This window comes from Rhinopithecus roxellana, chromosome 11, assembly GCF_007565055.1.
Source record: "Rhinopithecus roxellana isolate Shanxi Qingling chromosome 11, ASM756505v1, whole genome shotgun sequence".
NCBI lineage: Eukaryota > Metazoa > Chordata > Mammalia > Primates > Cercopithecidae > Rhinopithecus > Rhinopithecus roxellana.
Window position 1 is genome coordinate 114,665,864 of NC_044559.1, and position 19,374 is coordinate 114,685,237.

General features: G+C 44.3%; 1 protein-coding gene across 3 annotated transcripts in view; it reads right to left on the minus strand.

Moving 5' to 3' along the window:
- Positions 1–19,374, minus strand: part of NMT2 (N-myristoyltransferase 2) — a 66,668-nt gene that overhangs the window by 32,453 nt on the left and 14,841 nt on the right. For 2 of the 3 annotated variants that reach the window (XM_030940030.1, XM_030940028.1), the window contains exon 2: positions 6,036–6,171. In XM_030940030.1, coding sequence (XP_030795890.1) covers positions 6,036–6,171 — 136 coding nt within the window. Of the gene's footprint in view, positions 1–5,596; positions 5,640–6,035; positions 6,172–19,374 lie in introns of all 3 variants that reach the window. The other variant, XM_030940029.1, reaches the window with a different exon arrangement.

Sequence of the window (19,374 nt, forward strand, 5' to 3'; positions counted from 1 at the left end):
CACTGTCAGAGTAAATGCTCTGCAGAAGCAATGAGGGGATGAGGGAAAGAACTTCCAGAATGGAAACACGGAATGGGAGGGGAGGGGAGGGGAGGGGAGGGGAGGGGAGGGGAGGGGAGGGGGAAAGAGAGAGAGAGACAGAAAACAAAGAAAGAGAGAATATTGGCCGTGGTGTCTCACGCCTATAATCCCAGCACTCTGGGAGGCCAAGGCGGGCAGATCACCTGAGGTCAGGAGTTAAGAGACCAGCCTGGCCAACATGGTGAAACCCCGTCTCTACAACAATACAAAAATTAGCCAGGCATGATGGCAGGTAATCCCAGCTACTCAGGAGGCTGAGGCGGGAGAATCACTTGAACCTGGCAGGTGGAGGTTGCAGTGAGCTGAGATCTTGCCATTGCACTCCAGCTTGGGTGATAAGAGTGAGACTCTGTCAGGAAAGGGAAAGGGAAGGAAAGGAAAGGGAGAGAGGTAGAGAGAGAGAGAGAAAGAAAGGGGGAGAGAGAGAGAGAGAAAGAAAAGAAAAAGAAAGAGAGAGAAAGAGAGAGAGAAGGAGGGAGGGAGGAAGGAAGGGAGGGAGGGAGGGAGGGAGGGAGAGGGAGAAGGAGGAAGGAGAGGGGGAGGAAGGAACAAGGAGGGAGGGAGGGAGGGAGGGAGGGAGGGAGGGAGGAGAGGAGGAAGGAGGAAGGAAGGAAGGAAGGAAGGAAGGAAGGAAGGAAGGAAGGTCGATGTGAACCCAGTGCTGAACTGCGATGAAAATGATCAAGAAAGGAAATCTCTAACCATGTCCCTTCCTCCCGGCCACACCCTGCCCTTCTCCTGACCCTCCTGATCCTCTAGAGACAAACTCTCCCACCAGAAGGATGAGCAATTTCCTCTGTACTTCAGATCCTGGGCAACCATAGCCTGTCGTTCCCAACCCAAGTGTTGGAAACTGGACTCCTTTTTAGGTAAAACAGTACCTTTAAATTCTAAGGTTCCTTTCTCAAAGCCAATATTCCCGCCGCCTCTTGAAGATTCCCCAGTTCTTTTTTTTTATTTTTTAACTCCTCAAATAACATGATAATACATGGAACATGAGACTACTTGAAATAGAGGACAGTGCAGAAGACTAAAATGGAAATCAATGACTTTTTTCAATATGTAAAATCACTGAGACATTGTAGGACTTCAACACCATGCAAAGAATATTCTTCGCTGTAATTCAGAAAGTGGTTAGAAGTTTCAGAGCCCTTTGGTTTTGCTGTATGTCAACACAGGGTGGACACCGTCGAAAGGTACAATCGACCCTTAGAAGTTTATAAACAGCAACTTTGGACTTCTGTTCCACTTGGAATCTGAAATCTGTGGTCTGGAGCAATAATTTTAACCTGGGAAGCTTACTCGTCTTACACAGCACAGAACAGGGTTTGTTTCATACAAACACTGTCAAGAACCCTAAGGAAACGAAGTTCTGAAGTCCAGCTGGAGGCAGGTGAAAGTCTTCTTGTCTCTGCTTGGAAATCTAACAGCATGATTGCCACAGTTTTTGTAAGTTGTTTATCTTACATTTGATTAACATCAAAATCATAAAGGTCCTATCTTAATAACACATACAAATTTAACAAAATACTTTTCTGGTTGTCATTATTATATCTTTGGATGACTTCTTTTCCTTGGGTGTCTTTTAAGTCTCCAACATTAAAAGGAGCAAATTTCTAGCAAAATGAAATTTACGTGTATCTGAACTCCAACAACACAATCTATTAGAAGACGTTACAATTTAAACAGGAATGGAGGGCCAGGCGCGGTGGCTCAAGCCTGTAATCCCAGCACTTTGGGAGGCCGAGACGGGCGGATCACGAGGTCAGGAGATCGAGACCATCCCTGGCTAACACGGTGAAACCCCGTCTCTACTAAAAATATACAAAAAACTAGCCGGGCGTGGTGGCGGGCGCCTGTAGTCCCAGCTACTCGGGAGGCTGAGGCAGGAGAATGGCGTGAACCGGAGAGGCAGAGCTTGCAGTGAGCTGAGATCCGGCCACTGCACTCCAGCCCGGGGGGCAGAGCGAGACTCCACCTCAAAAAAAAAAAAAAAAAAAAAACAGGAATGGAGATCACAGCATATTTCAACTAGTAATGCTTAGCTGTGCATCAGTTTAGCTTAAAATGGCAAAGTAGAGCCCAGTCTTATAAAAATAAAACTACAGTGACTATAATGAATTTGTCAAGGTAATTTTTCTTTCTTGATTTAGTTTTTTTTCCTTGATTTCTTTCCTGGTTTCTGAGTTAAATCTTCTAACAGTAATATATCAAGCTCAAACTATTTTGCAACAGACATGAATCAGCATCTTTGTTCCACATGACCCAGTGACCAAAACGACCAACTGCACAAAGAAGACTTCAGGGTGATTTATTCCCTACCTAATTAGCTCATCGGGTTGACCAGCACTCTCAGCATGAAATGTCCCTTTGCGAAATATTGATATCCCAATGCTCACTATTTAAATGCTTTCTTTCTTCTTCTTCTTCTTTTTTTTTTTTTTTTCATTTTGAGGCAGAGTCTCACTCTGTCACCCAGGCTGGAATACAGTGGCATGATCTTGGCTCACTGTGACCTCTGCCTCCTGGGTTCAAGCGATTCTCCTGCCTCAGTCTGCTGAGTAGCTGGGATTACAGGCATGTGCCACCATGCCTGGCTAATTTTTGTATTTTTAGTGGAGACAGGGTTTCACCATGTTGGCCAGGCTGGTCTTGAACTCCTGACCTCAAGTGATCTGCCCGCCTCAGCCTCCCAAAATGCGGTGATTACAGGCACGAACCACCACATACGGCCCTATTTAAATGCTTTCTGAAAGTAGATTCAAATAAATACAATTTCCAAACCCACAAGGACAAAGCAGTAAGGAAAACTCAGCTACAATAAATTCTTATGCCTGTCCATTCACCTTCCATAGTAGCACTACCTGGGAAGAATGAATGTGTGTCAGGCAAGGTGAGATGAATATCCGCCCGACATTAACTTCCCACGATTCCACTCCTATGTAAGAGGCAGGTATATTCTCTTTTTCTTCCACACACGCTTTCTGTGGCATACTAACCATCAACTATACTCTTTACCTATTATTTTCCAAATTTAATACCTTGGAAAAAAATGTCCAAGTTTTATCACACTAAAAGTCTATAAGAATCCAAATATCATTTTTATTTTGGTTCTTGTGTGTAGACCAGAATATTCTGCAATGCAGTCCATTGTAATTTACAGTGCTATCAAGAGCTGGCATAAGTGGCCGGGCGCGGTGGCTCAAGCCTGTAATCCCAGCACTTTGGGAGGCTGAGACGGGCGGATCACTAGGTCAGGAGATCGAGACCATCCTGGCTAACACGGTGAAACCCCGTCTCTACTAAAAATACAAAAACTAGCCGGGCGACGTGGCGGCGTCTGTAGTCCCAGCTACCCGGGAGGCTGAGGCAGGAGAATGGCGTGAACCCGGAAGGCGGAGCTTGCAGTGAGCTGAGATCCAGCCACTGCACTCCAGCCTGGGCGACAGAGTGAGACTCCGTCTCAAAAAAAAAAAAAAAAAAAAGAGCTGGCATAAGCTTAAAGGAAAAGAGCCCCAGATTTAAAAAACGCAGTGGAGAAAAGCCCATCTTAAGACACTACTGACTTCCTCCAAATTCATAAAAGAAATTCCCTACTGTGATGGTTACTACTGAGTGTCAACTTGAGTGGATTGAAGGACACAAAGTATTGATTCTGGGTGTGTCTGTGAGGGGGTTGCCAAAGGAGATGAACATTTGAGTCAGTGGGCTGGGGGAGGCAGACCCACCCTTAATCTAGGTGGGCACCATCTAATCAGCTGCCAGCACAGCTAGGATACAAGCAGGCAGAAAAATGTGAAAACAGAGACTGGCCTAGCCTCCCAGCCTCCATCTTTCCCCCGTGCTGGATGCTTCCTGCCCTCGAACATCAGGCTCCAAGTTCTTCAGTTTTGGAACTTGGACTGTCTCTCCTTGCTCCTCAGCCTGCAGACGGCCTATTGTGGGACCTTATGATCATGTGAGTCAATACTTAATAAACTCCCCTTTATCTATCTACCTGTGTGTCCATCTATCTATCCATCTATTCCATCAGTTCTGTCCTATCTATCCATCCATCCATCCATCCATCCATCCATCCATCCATCCATCTATCTATCTATCTATCTATCTATCTATCTATCTATCTATCCATCTATTCCATTAGTTCTGTCCCTCCAGAGAACCCTGACTAATACACCTACCATATAATGCCAAGAGTTCCCGGCTGCCTGGCTTAGTTCTAGTTTCTCATAAGTGACCAGAGAGAGGGGAAAGGCTCACAGTCACTAGAGGTGGAGGGGATGGGCAGAGACTGATGGTGATGCTGAAAGCAGCAGGAGATGTCCACACTGCAGGTCAGGGATGCCACGTTTATCTGATGAAGTGACATTTAGAAACGGGAAGAGTATTGTGCAAGCATATGGTGGTGTCCTCTATGAGTTACCTTGGAAAGCTATGTCTAGTGGGTAGGATATTTATTACCTGAGAACCAAGCTGAAAAGCTAGGGAGGAAGATTCCGTTTTCTTCTCACCCTGCAGTCAGTCAGGGAAAAATTGGGGCAAGTAATTTTCCTTCTCAGTGATTCCCGGTTCTCTTGTGTAAAACAGGTGACAACAACAAAACCACCTGCAAGACTCACTTCATGGAACACAACAGAAACTCTGCATAAGAAAAAAGGAAATCCACAAAGCTTGCAGAATGGTAGTAACTACCATACATATATAGGCACTGTTTTAGGATGTAAAAACTCTTGAATAAAAATGCTCTAACTGGAGCCTCAAGATCAAACTGCGAGTTGGAGAGAAGATAAGGGACTGGGCTGAAGGAAGTGCAATACCCGGGGAAAGGCACACAACTGGTGAGCAAAGGGACAGAGAACAAGCTCAAGGCCTCAGACGTCACCTCTTGAGCTGTTTCCATAACACCACAAGCTACTCACATTGATTGATTGATTGACATGGTCTCTGTCACCAGGCTGTGGTGCAGTGGCATGATCTTGGCTCACTGCAACCTCTACCTCCCAGGCTCAAACTATCCTCCCACCTCAGCCTCCCAAGTAGCTAGGACTACAGGTGCATGCCACTGCGCCTAACTAACTTTCTGTAATTTTTAGTAGAGACAGGGTTTCGCCATGTTGCCCAGGCTGGTCTTAAACTCCTGGACTCAAGAGATCTGCCTGCCTCGGCCTCCCAAAGTGCTGGGATTACAGGTGTGAGCCACTGTGCCTGGGTGATTCTACCCTTTTCACTGTGAGTTTCTTACATCAAGAGGGCTTTGTGTTTCCCAGAGGCCCAGCACACAGGGTGCCTGGGGGTTGGCTCCACAGACAGGGATGGCTGCCATCTGTGCCACCAGACACCCACGCAGTACAATCAACCCTCTTCTTGGCCACCATCTGCCAACGCGGGGCCCAGCTGGACAACTTCTGGTTTGGTCTAAACTAGGAGAATGTCAGGAACTATTTCCCACCCTTGGCACTAAAATGAAGAACGACCGCTGCAAACTGGTTTGATTCAAAGTCAACGAGAAACTTACCCATGGCTGTTCCCGCTGAAATCTGCTGCCAGATGGTGTTGTGCTATTCAGGTAATTAGACAGACACCCAGAAAAATTACAATGTGAATATCTTCTCAACTAAAAGTAATCAAATATTAAAGTGTAATTTCAAAAACACCTAACAAGCTCACATTGAGACTTTCTTCTCGAACGACAATCTAAATACAAATTCACTGAGAAAAGGGAAAAACACAGCAGGTATCCACACACACACAAAAGCACAGTGTACCCCTTCATTATTTGGATGCCAAAGTCCGTTTTAAGGAGGCTGTGAAGAGCTTCCAGTTACTAGTGGCATTCAACACACAGTCACAACAAAGTCCCTACACATCTGATCCAGCAGGGCGCTAAACTGCGTACACCCACTCATAGGCACAAGAAACCACACAGGGGAAAAAAAATAAAACAGAGCTCTCACTTTCGAAGGCTGCTGAATTTTAATCTCCTGGGAATCAGATGCCGAATCTGACTTGGTGCCTCCGGAATTTGGTTTCTCCTTTTTTCTCTTCTGTTTCTTCTTTTTCTTTTTGGCTCCCAAATACCCTCCAGGACTTCTGCAGGAAATGCAAAGATGGTGAAACCAACCAACAAACAAAAACCATTAAATGAAATTGAACTGCATACAATTAATCATTTCGAAAACCACAGATGCTACAGGCAGTAGAAAATAACTGTGTTAGGATGTAGGTGAGGAATAAAAGGTCGCAGAGTGAAGACGGTAACAGGCAACCCAGAAGAATACCAGTCCCTGCTCAGTCATCCTGCAGGTGCTTGGATGGCACGATGCAGGAAGATTGCAGAGATAAACCACATTTTATAACTAAAGTAAAATAGTTTCCACGGTTATCACTACTCTCCTAATCTACATTTAAGTCAGCTTTCTGGAGGACAGGTACATGATATGAAAAACTCTATTATAAAGATCCCTTGGGTAAAACAAAACACTAATCTTGAAGCAACAGAACAACAAACTGCTTTTTCACGGAGGAGGAAATGTTCCCTGATAAAGATTTTTACTACTGGAGCTAACAGTGAAAAGCTCTAAATGTCTAGCTACAGAGACAGACCCTGTCACAAACAAACAAACAAAACACAAAGCGCTAGTTTTGTTACCTAGGACCTAGGTTACAAAGGAACTTTTCTTTCCACTGGTTATTCATGTGTTAAAGTAATGAACTTTTCAATTTAAAATGGATAATTCCTCTGTAACGTCCAAATATGAAAGGCATGTGCAATAGTGAGATAAACTATTTAAGAACTAGGCACTTTGCTGGGCACAGTGGCTCATGCCTGTAATCCCAGCACTTTGGGAGGCTGAGGCGGGTGGACAGCTTGAGCCCAGGAGTTGCAGACCAGCCTGGGCAATAAGGGGAAACCCAGCCTCTACCAAAAAAAAAAAAAAAAATTAGCCAGGTGTGGTGGCATGCACTTGTAGTCCCAGCTACTCAGGAGGCTGAGGTGGGAGGATAGCTTGAGTCTGGGAAATGGAGGTTACAGTGAGCCAAGATTGTGCCACTGTACTCTGGCCTGGGCGACAGAGCTGGAGAAAAAGAAAAACGAACTAAGCACTTGAGCTATGGATTCATATTTCCACTCTCATTCTAAAATAGAAAACAGTGCTTATTTTGGGAGATACATTAAGACTTTGTCAAGTGGTACCCAAGTGGTCTAAAAATAGTAAGGCTTTGCCCACCTCACAACGAGTAGTTTATTTTCATCAACAGAATCAAATCTGTGCTATCATGATGTTCATATTTAAAATCACCTGGTGGCCAAGGACACCTGTCAATATCTGACTAGCAATTGGGATTGAACAAACATATCACAGCCATACATGAGCTAGAAATATGCTGTAGATACGTTCAGTTTTGTATATTCTCTGGTTTGGGAGTAGGACTATTTTAGGCTTTCCTCTCCCAGTGTTCCTATTGCTGGCACCCTGTGAATTGGTGAATCTGTTGTACTGTTACAGTGTGATTTACATATGCATTTGCACACGCTACTTAAGAAGTCTATTCATAATTGCATCCGTAAAGTCTCCAGTGCCTCACACCAGTACACACTAATACAAATGCTTGCGGAATGAATGAATGGATAAGCCTGGCTCTAGAGGTGGTGCCATCACCTATTCCCAGGCCATAAAATACTTCTGAAAGCTACCATAGTCCCAACCTCAATGCTAAAGCCTACTGCAACTTACTATCAAGTATTTATTGAACATTTACTATGTGTTCAGCATTATCTTGGGGCCAGAGGCTGGGTGGGAGGGACCGAAATCATGGTGGACATGCCCATGACTTCACAGCCCAGGGGATTATCCCTCTCCCGCCTCTACCATTTATTCTAACTGCTGCTGGTTATGGCTTTCCAGAAACCACTAAGAGCCCGGGACCTCACAGCTTCTCGGTACAGTACTTCAACTTTAAAATATCTCCAAATTTCCAAGAAGCTTGGTTACAGAGAGATACAGAATAAAAGGCAGTGACTGGTAAGGATGCTTTGAGGTAGATGCCTATCCAACTGGATGAAAATATATTTGTCCTGGGTGTCAGTTAATAATTTTCTCAGCCAGGCATGGTGGCTCACGCCTATAATACCAGCACTTTGGGGGGCCGAGGCGGGAAGATCGCTTGAGCCTAGAAGGATCGCTTGAGACCAGCCTGAGCAACACAGTGAGACCCTGTCCTTATAAAAAGTAAAACATTAGCGGGGCATGGTGGTGTGCACCTGTGGTCCCAGCTACTTGGGAGGCTGAGGTGGGAGGATCACTTGAGCCTGGGAGGCTGCAGTGAGCCATGATCATGCAACTGCATTCCAGCCTGGGCAACAGAGTAAGACCCTATCTCAAAAACAACAACAACAACAACAACAACAACGACAACAACAGTCTCTAAAACAGATAAACTCATGGAAACTTGAGAGGATCTGGAGACATTAAAAAAATTAAAACACCAGACCATTTCACCAAAAATTCCTTAAGTAAGTTTATATCACCTATTCTATAGCTTATAAAGCTTGTTCAGTGAGGTTTCCAAAACTCCATTTTGGCAGCTAATTGATGCTACATGCCAAAACTTTTTTTCTTCCAAACGGTGTTGCTAAAATTTATATTCTTATTTTGGCATAATGGAGAAAGCGTCATCATTTTTGTTTACTCTAGTTCACCAAGAGTTTTTCTTTTTCTCTCTTTCATCTGAACTTTAAATTGACAGGGAGCTACAGAAATGCGTACTAAGTTGGTCATTCCAGCCTCCAAACTCCCAGACATATCTGATAGCATTTATACAATGATAAGAGGCAGAGCTTCCCAGCCCTTCAGTGAGGAAGAGCTATTTTTCCATTTCCTGAGGCCATGAAGGAAAGGAGAATTTGAGAATCAGGGCTGACCAGTGCACTGCCTGATACCCATGAAGATAATTATAACCAAAAACAAAGAGCCAGGCCGGGTGCGAGGGCTCACGCCTGGAATCCCAGGACTTTGGGAGGCAGGCGGATCACAAGATCAGGAGATCGAGACCATCATGGCTAATATAGGGAAACCGTGTCTCTACTAAAAATACAAAAAATTAACTGGGTGTGGTGGCGGGCACCTGTAGTCCCAGCTACTTGGGAGGCTGAGGCAGGAGAATGGCGTGAACCCGGGAGGCGCAGGTTGCGGTGAGCGGAGATCGCGCCACTGCACTCCAGCCTGGGTGACAGAGCAAGATTCTGTCTCAAAAAAAAAAAAAAAAAAGCCAGTGTTGGCGAGGATGGAGAGACGCTGGAACCCTCATACACTGTTGATGGGAACGTAAAATGGAGCAGCTGCTTTGAAAAACAGTGGACAGTTCCTCAAAACACTAAACACAGATTCCCTGCACACCCTAGCCACTACATTCATCAGTACATAACTAAGAGAAATGGAAACTTATGTCCACACAGGAACTTGTTCACAAATACTCATAGCAGCATCATTCATAACAGCCAAAAATTGGAAACAACCCAAATGTCTATCCTCCATGAATGGAGACAGGAAATGTGGTCCATCTATAGGATGGATTATTCAGCAATAAAAAATTAAAGCGCCGACAAACACATAACATGAATGGATGCATCTCGAAAACACTAAGCTAAGCGAAAGACACCAGTTGCCAAGGACTATGTATTGTATAATTCCATGTCTACAAAATGTCCTGACAGGGAAATCCACAGAAACAGAACTAGATTAGTGGTGCTCAGGGGCTGGGAAGATGGAGGGCTTGGGCATGATTAAGGGATGTGGGTTTATTTTGGGGTTGATGCAAATGTTCTAAAATTGATTGTAGTGATGGGTACACAACTCTGTGAATAAACTAAAAGCTGCTGAATGGGCCGGGCGCGGTGGCTCAAGCCTGTAATCCCAGCACTTTGGGAGGCCGAGATGGGCGGATCACGAGGTCAGGAGATCAAGACCATCCTGGCTAACACGGTGAAACCCCGTCTCTACTAAAAAATAAAAAAAAAAAAAAACTAGCTGGGCGAGGTGGCGGGCGCCTGTAGTCCCAGGTACTCCGGAGGCTGAGGCAGGAGAATAGCGTGAAACCGGGAGGCGGAGCTTGCAGTGAGCTGAGATCCGGCCACTGCACTCCAGCCTGGGCGACAGAGCAAGACTCCGTCTCAAAAAAAAAAAAAAAAAAAAAAGCTGCTGAATGGTATACTTTATTTTCTTTTTTTTTCTTTTTTAGTTTTTGAGATAGAGTCTTACTTTGTCACCCAGGCTGGAGTGCAGTGGTGCCATCTTGACTCACTGCAACCTCTGCTTTCTGGGTTCAAGTGATTCTCCTGCCTCAGCCTCCCAAGTATCTGGGATTACAGGCACGTGACACCATGTCCAGCTAAGTTTTGTAGTTTTAGTAGAGACAGGGTTTCGCTATGTTGGCCAGGTTGGTCTCAAACTTGTGACCTCAAGTGATCCACCCGCCTCAGCCTCCCAAAGTGCTGGGATTACAGGCGTGAGCCACCAAGTCCAGCCTAAATGGTATGCTTTAAACGAGTAAATGGTATGGTTTGTGAATTATATCAAATGCAACAGTTAGAAGTGTTGACAGGTGACACTCCTGTCCTTGGGGGTGACAGGATGATGTTATGGCCAGAGCAGATCAGGAGTCGGCTGTGGCTGCTTAGCCAGGGGTTTGCATCCCACAGGACGCCAGGGACTCTGGAGGGAGAAGCATGACAGAAAGAGACACCCCCATGCCTGGGTGGGAGAGGTGCTAAGCAGGCTTCCAGATACTGAAGGAAAATCCATGCCCAAAAGAAGACTCGCCTGGAAATTCAATGAAGAAAGACTGATTCGGACTCCCAGTACTCAAGGCTGATTACCGAGTCACGGAAGTTCAGCCTGCATATCATGTGGCCCTTTAACAAAGATTCCTCGGTCTTGAGGAACACAAGTCCCACCTCCCTCTTCCCCAGGGTTTCACATGAAAGGTCACAAAGAAAAGGCTCTCAGTTTTGCCACCTCTGAAAGCCCAGACACTTCAGCCTGCATCTGGGAGAATCAGTGGCACGTTCAGACCTCAAGTAGAAACCAATACATTCCTTCTCAGCCATGGAAATGGCAAATATTTAATGAGCACATCCAGCAAATCTCTTCAAAGAAGTATTCATGGAAACTACAGACAAGACTTAATGGGAGAGCCAATGTAATAGAGCCATGTAAACGCTTTACAGGTGGTCCACAATGACATCCACAAAACCCATCGTTTCTCTCTCTGGACTCACAGCTAGATAGCTCTTCCCAGCTGCCTCATAGCCAGGTGTGGCCACTGACTGAGTTCCAGCCAGTGGGAGTGACGTGTGTCACTTCCTGCTGTCCAGAAACCCTTGTGGGTGGCTTCTCCATGCCCTTCCTGTCCTTTATGCTGTTTGGACGCAGACATAGGTGAGACCCCTGAGGACGGCAAAGCCACACGATAGCGCAGCCTCAACCCTGGATGACAGAATGAAGGCGAACTCCCTCACCATCGTCAGAACACGTGCCCAAGGCTGGTCCGTGAATGAGAAGTGAACTTCCACTGCGTTGTTCAATCCCACATTAGGGTCTCTTGATTACAGCAGCCCAGCCTCATACAACTAATACATCAGTCTTAAGAGTGACATCAGGCTGGGCGCAGTGGCTTACACCTGTAATCCCAGCACTTTGGGAGGCCAAAGAGGGAGGACTGCTTGATCCCAGGAGTTCAAGACCAGCCTGGTCAACATAGAAAGACCCCCATCCCTACAAAAAAATTAAAATTAGCCAGGTGTAGTGACATGTGTCTGTATTCCCAGCTACCCGGGAGGCTGAGGTGGGAGGATCAGGAAAGATACTCTTCCTCTCTCTTAAAAAAAAAAAAAAAATCTTTATCTATATCTATATCTGTATCTATATCTATCTATCTATATATATATAGTGACATCAAAGGAGTTCAATTTTTGGCATGTGAATTCCAGAGGAGTAACTTAGCTCCTGTCCACTGTGAAACAGAAGAAACATTAGTGGTTTGAGACTAATTATTTTACAAATATTTCCCCCCTTAATTTCCAAGTTCCTGCATGGAAAATGGGGGAAATAGAGCTGATTGTAATCTTCCCCTTTGCATTTTCATGCATTTTTGAAGTAGTGTATAATAATCACAATACCTTTATAAGGAAAACGTTATTAAAATACAACAGAACTGAAGAATAGATAAACAGGTCCATGAAATGCAACAGACATATCAGTAACAACCCATGATAGTAAAGAAACTTGATATATAATAAAGATCACATCATAAATCAGCAGTGAAAATAACTTTTCAATACATAGCATGAGAAGAGCCGAATTCCTACATGCAGAAATATAAAATTAGTTTGCTACATCCCACAACATGAAGAAAAAAGAAAATTCCAAATGAGTGAAAGACCCAAACTTGGAAAACAAAACCTTAAAACTGAAGGCGGTGATGTCCATTTACTCCACATCTTTCTAGTGCCTAGAACAGTGTCTGGCATATAGTAGATGCTCAAATAAACATCTGTCAAATGAATAAGTGAAAGAATTAAACGATAACTTCATAATGTCAGTGAAGGAAATAATTACTCAAACAAGGACTCAAAAGTACAAACCATAAAAGATAATAACTTTTGACTACACCAAAGTTAAACATTTCATGGTAAAGTGATTATAAAAAAAAAATTTATGTTACAGAATAAGGTTAGACATTTATAACACAAATGAGAAAGTATTACCAGCCAGAATACATACAAAGGTCTTTTCTCCTTCACATTTTATCTCTAGAATGGTATAGAAAGACAACATTATATTCTGGCCAGGAATGCAGGCATTAGGTAGAGTTTGGCTACTTGGGTTTGAATCCTGACTCCACAAGTTCCCAGCTGTGTGACTTTCAGTTTATTACTTAACCTCTCTGTGCTCCAGTTTCTGTAGCTGTAAAAGGATGATGTTTTCAAAAACCAGTATTAGGTCAGGTGTGGTGGCTAATGTCTGTAATCCCAGCATTTGGGAGGACAAGGCAGTAGGACTGCTTGAGTCCAGGAGTTCAAGACCAGCCTGAGCAACACAGCAAGACCTAGTCTATACAAAAAATAAAAAATTAGCTGGGCATGGTGGTGTGTGCCTCTGGTCCCAGCTACTTGGAAAGCTGAGGTGGAAGGATCACTTGAGCCCAGGAGTTTGAGGCTGCAGTGAGCCATGATCGTGCCACTACAGTCAGACTGGGCAACACAATGAGACCCTGTCTGATATAAATAGTATTAGAAAAAATGTGAGGATAAAACGAATTCATACATCTAAGAATTCAGTATAGTAGCTGGCACACAGAAATCATCTGGTAGAAGCCAGCTATTATTATGATTGTACTGCTTTAATTTTTTTTTTTTTTTTTTTTTTTTTGAGACGGAGTCTCAGTCTGTCGCCCGGGCTGGAGTGCAGTGGCCGGATCTCAGCTCACTGCAAGCTCCGCCTCCCGGGTTCACGCCATTCTCCTGCCTCAGCCTCCCGAGTAGCTGGGACTACAGGCACCCGCCACCTCGCCCGGCTATTTTTTTGTATTTTTTAGCAGAGACGGGGTTTCACAGTGTTAGCCAGGATGGTCTTGATCTCCTGACCTCGTGATCCGCCCATCTTGGCCTCCCAAAGTGCTGGGATTACAGGCTTGAGCCACTGCGCCCGGCCTGCTTTAATTTTTAAATATAATTTATTGCTAGCTGGAACTGTATTGTTTCTCTCTAACTAGAACGTAAGATCCATAAAACAGTGTTTTCCATTGTATTCCTAGCACCGAAAACAGTGTCTGACATATAAAAGATCCTCAATAACTATTTGCTAGATGAATGAGAAATCAATAAAAAAAATTAAGAAAAAGACAAAAGGCTGACAGAAGAATGGGCTCACAATATGAATAAGCACTTCACAAAAGAGGCAGCCTTAACAACCAATAAGCTTATGAAAACATACTCAATTTCACCCATTGATTTGGCAAACATTTTAGAGTCTAAGAATATCAGAAGAATGTGAGGAAAGGGAACACTCACATGCTGTTGGTAAAATGTAAACTGAAACAACCACTTTGTAGAGCATCCTGGCATTGCCGCTGCCACCAACACCGCTGCCACCACCACCACCACCATCATCACCATCACCATATCATTACTAACATCGTCACCATTATCACCACCACCATCACCACTACCACTGACATCATCACCATCACTGCCACCATCACTACAATCACATCATCATCACCACCATCATCACCATCACTATCATCACCACCACCACCCCCACCACTGCCATTACCACCATCATCACCATCACTATATCATTGCTAACATCATAACACCATTATTACCACCACCATTACCACTACCATTGCTATCATCACCATCACTGCCACCATCATTACCATCACTACAATCATATCATCATCACCACCATCATCACCATCATTATCAACACCAACACCACCACCACTGCCATCACCACCATCATCACCATCACCATCACATCATCACCACCATTACCATCATCACCACCATCATCACCATCTTATCATTTCTACTATCATCACCATTATCATCATTGTCACCATCAGCACCATCGCCACTACCATCGCCATCACCATTACTGCCACCATCAACACCATCACATCATCACCACCACCATCACTACCCCCATCATCATCACCATCACCAGCACCGCCACTGCCATCACCACCATCACTGCCGCCATCATCACCATCACATCATCATCACTACCATCACTACTCCCATTATGGTCATCATCACCATCATTACCACCACCACCACCGCCGCCATCACTACCATCACCATCATCATCACCACCATCATTATCACCACCATTACCACCATCATCATCATCACCACCATCATCACCATCACCATCATAATCATCACCACAGCAGGTAACACTCTGCAACACTTACTACGTGTCAGGCATGGTGCCAAGCACCCTACAGATACCAACTTCGTAAATTGTCATACTGGGAGGTAAATGCTATTATTATTCCCATTTCATAGATGAGGAAACTGAAGTAGAGAGAGGTTAAGTAATTTACTGAAGGTCACATGGCTAATAACGGCAGAACCAGGACTGAAATCCAGACAGTCTGGCTCCAAAATCCACATAATTACTACCCTACGTTGTCTCTCATTTACGTATGTCCTTGGGTTGACCATCTTTTCAGATAATTACTGGCAATTTTTAGGTCTTCTTTTGTAAACTGTCTAATTGTGATCTCTGGACATTTTTTATTCACCTATTTTACGGAATTGTAATAGATCTTTGTGCTACATGTGTGCACATGCCCTGGTGTTCTGGTTGGAATACCAAAACACTTCACCAGAAGGAATAACATTACTAGGAAAAAAATATGAGGTTTTGGTACAGTGGATAAAAACCAAAGGTAACCCAAGGTACATCACACTACCTGCTGCTGGAAGAGAACTCACACCCACAGTTGGGGAAGTTGGCTAAGGTTGACTCAGGTTATCAGGGTGTACTGGCCAAAGTTGGTCCTCATCCTAGATTGGGGCATCCCTCTTACCTAAGTTGATCATGTGACCATCAAATTCAATAATGGCTTTCACCTGCAGTTCAGGATTTGAAGAAGTCACACAAATGAGTTTGTTTTTGTCAGTGGCTCATTTGTGTAATTCCAGTATGAGTTTCTTCACTCTTTTTTTCCCAGGTGTAATGCTGAGTCCAGAGCAGGAAGCCAACCTTCCAGTTGTCATCATCTGGCTGCACTACGCCCTCATCTAAAGTAGGATTTCAGCTCCATCATGGGTCTGGTAGCTTCAACCCATACTTCTCCTCTTGGGATTGGTGTAGGGAGTATCTACAAAGCAACATCGTCTCTGTGCAAAGCAGTAAGTCATGGACAAGCCCTAGAAGGCTCAGAGCTCAGAGCTGTCCCAGAAGTGTACGGCCAGTGAGGGACAGAGATCATCAACAAAGATCCATCAAGCAGGCAGGTGGCTGTAGCTATTGAGGCTACAGCTTTGGATAAAGGTGACTGTGAGACTAGCCAATAATTTAAATCTTTACACGGGTGTTAGCAGCAGAGGATGCCTAGCTCTAGACAATGGCTGAACAATAAGCCCTGGAATCAATACAAGCGCGTCTGGAAAAGAGGAATCTTGATGATCCCCTTTGCTAGCTTCTAGTCCAGTTTGTTAACTAGTCCTTCTTCTCTAGCTTCTGGTCTAGTTTACTAACTCATCCCTCTTCTTACACATTGGGCTGTTCCAAGTTTTTGATTCTTCTAAACCTGTACCGTATTTGTATTTGAAATGTGGGAATGTATATTCTATCTCATTAGCTTCCTCCTTTCCGTTTTTGTTTGTTTTGTTTTGTTTTTTGAGACAGAGTTTCACTCTTGCTGCCCATTCTGGAGTGCAATGGCACCATCTTGGCTCACTGCAATCTCCGCCTCCTGGGTTCAAGCAAATCTCCTGCCTCAGCCTCCCGAGTAGCTGGGATTACAGGCATGCACCATCATACTGGCTAATTTTCTATTTTTAGTAGAGGTGGGGTTTCTCCATGTTGGTCAGGCTGGTGTTGAACTCCTAACCTCAGGTGATCTGCCCAGCTCGGCCCCCCAAAGTGCTAGGATTATAGGCGTGAGCCACAGTGCCTGGCCAGCCTCCTCCTTTCATAATTATTTCATTATTATCAAACAATTTTGGTGTCTACATCACATAAAAGCCCAATTCTGATAAGAGATAATCTTAAACTATAATAAACTTTCATACAACACTCAATGGCCAGAAATGCATCTAGCATGAAGTTTAGTTTGTGAAGTAAGACCTGTCTTTGTAAACAGTGCAAGATCAGAATACAGGAAGAATATTTTAAGTGCTTTAAAATTTTGTTATTTACATATCTTTAAGATCATTATATACAATTGAAGATGAAATTCAAATTGTTCAGCCATTTGACAGACAAACAGGGACAGATCTGTGGCTTATGAGCCTCAAGGGAGCTGGTGGCTCACAAGAGTCAAGTTGTAGATGGTTTTAAAAAGAAAAAAGAAAGTTGGCCGGATGTGGTGGCTCACGCCTATAATCCCAACACTTTGGGAGGCCACGGCGGGAGGATCACCTAAGGTCAGGAGTTTGAGAACAGCCTGGTCAACATGGTGAAACCCCGTCTCTACCAAAAATACAAAAAATTAGCTGGGTGTGGTGGCACGCACCTGTAATCCCAGGTACTCGGGAGGCTGAGGCAGGAGAACTGCTTGAACCTGGGAGGCAGAAGTTGCAGTGAGCCGAGATCGTGACACTGCTCTCCAGCCTGGGTGACAGAGTAAAACTCTGTCTCAAAAAAAAGGTTGTAATACCCACACATAGAAGTGAGATAGCTTGATCCAAGGTTGGTATATGAGCCTGTGATATGTGTTCCAGGGCAAAGGCCAGAGATGAGAGACAAAGAAAACAATTTCTATGAGCAAAGTCAAAGGTCAAAGACGAGTTGGTGAGGCTGTACAAATGGCGCTTTTCACCAGGAATCACAAAGGTGAACCTGGAGTCCTCAAACACAAAAGGAAATGCACCTCCCAGATCCAAAACGGAGCCAGAGGTCATAGTCCGCTCTGGGATGGTAGAGGAAAGAAACAGAAATTTTTAAAAAACAGAGAAAGACCACAGAGCTCTGAGAAGTTGTCTACAAGACAAGAAGCAAGTAGTAGTGTCTAGAAGGGATGGCTTAAAACTGAGACAAGCAGGACTGGGGTCTCTCCTTTGCCAAAATGTATCTTTTCCCCTTATCCTTAGGAAGTGACAGCAAAAAGTCAACTCAAGAAGAACCCTGGGGTCTGACGGGTCCCTGATGCACAAAGCCTATGGTTTTCTCAGCGCTATTCCCTCTCAGAACCTTCCCCAACCTTTTGTTATCCCTGAGGATGGGGTCAGGCCCAGGACAAAGTATGTACTTGTCAAATTATGAGTTTTAAAGACAAATGGCTCCCTTTAAGCAGTTTGTTTCATTTACTAATGGAGACACTCATCCCCGGAGGGGTTAACTGACTTCCAAAGTCCAAGTGAGGGTTAGTGAAGGAAGCTTTTTGGTTCCTGGTTTAATACTCATCTCAACACACCACACTGTCTTCCTAAAACTTAACTGAGAAAGATTTTTAAATATTTATTAGGAAATAGTCTGGAGAGGTGATATATGTTCAAGGATACTAACTTCAGCCCTGTGTTCTAGCACAAAAGACTGAAAACTACCTTACTGTCTACTAACAGGGGACAGATTAAAGAGGTAATGGTATATCCATTCAATGCTACAATATACAGCAGCCCCCCACCCTTTTCTCGGAATGGAGGTTTAATAGAAGAGAAAGAGAAACAGCTCTCTATATAGAGAGGATTCTCTGAGTGGAAAGGACCCATGTACAGCCTTTTTAAAAAGGAGGTTGGAGCTGAACATGGTGGCTCACGCCTACAATCCCAGCAATTCCAGAGGATCACTTGAAGTCAGGAGTTCAAGACCGGCCTGGGTAACACAGTGAGACATCTACCCCCGCAAACTCCAAAAAAATATAATAAAACTAAAAGGAAGTTGATCTATGTATTTTGATATATAACGACCTCCGAGATACGCTGTTAAGTGAAAAATCAAGAGGCATGCTCTCATTTGTGTTGAAGGCTTGCGGGGGCACATGTGTACACATGCCCCCATCCTTGCCACCACTGGAAGGACGCGCCAAGAGCCTGCAACAGGAGCTGCCTATCAGGGAGAAGTTCAGTGCAGGGAGAATGAGACTTAACTTCGCTGCCTCCCCTTGATGCCTTTTGAATTTTGTACCACACAGCTGACCTTTGAATAGATCATACTACTTACTCAAAACATTACATAATGAAAACACGAAAATGTCTCTAAGAACAAAGTTATACACAGATGTTTTGTTTTATTTGTTTTTTTTTTTTTTTTTTTTTGAGACAGAGTCTCCCTCTGTCGGCCAGGCTGGAGTGCAGTGGGTGATCTTGGCTCACGGCAAGCTCCGCCTCCCAGGTTCACGCCATTCTCCTGCCTCACCCTCCCAAGTAGCTGGGACTACAGGCACCCACCACCAGGTCCACCTAATTTTTTTTTGTATTTTTAGTAGAGACGGGGTTTCACCATGTGAGCCAGGATGGTCTCGATCTCTTGCTCTCGTGATCCACCCGCCTTGGCCTCCCAAAGTGCTGGGGTTACCCGGCCTACACACAGATGTTTTATTAGTTAGTATACA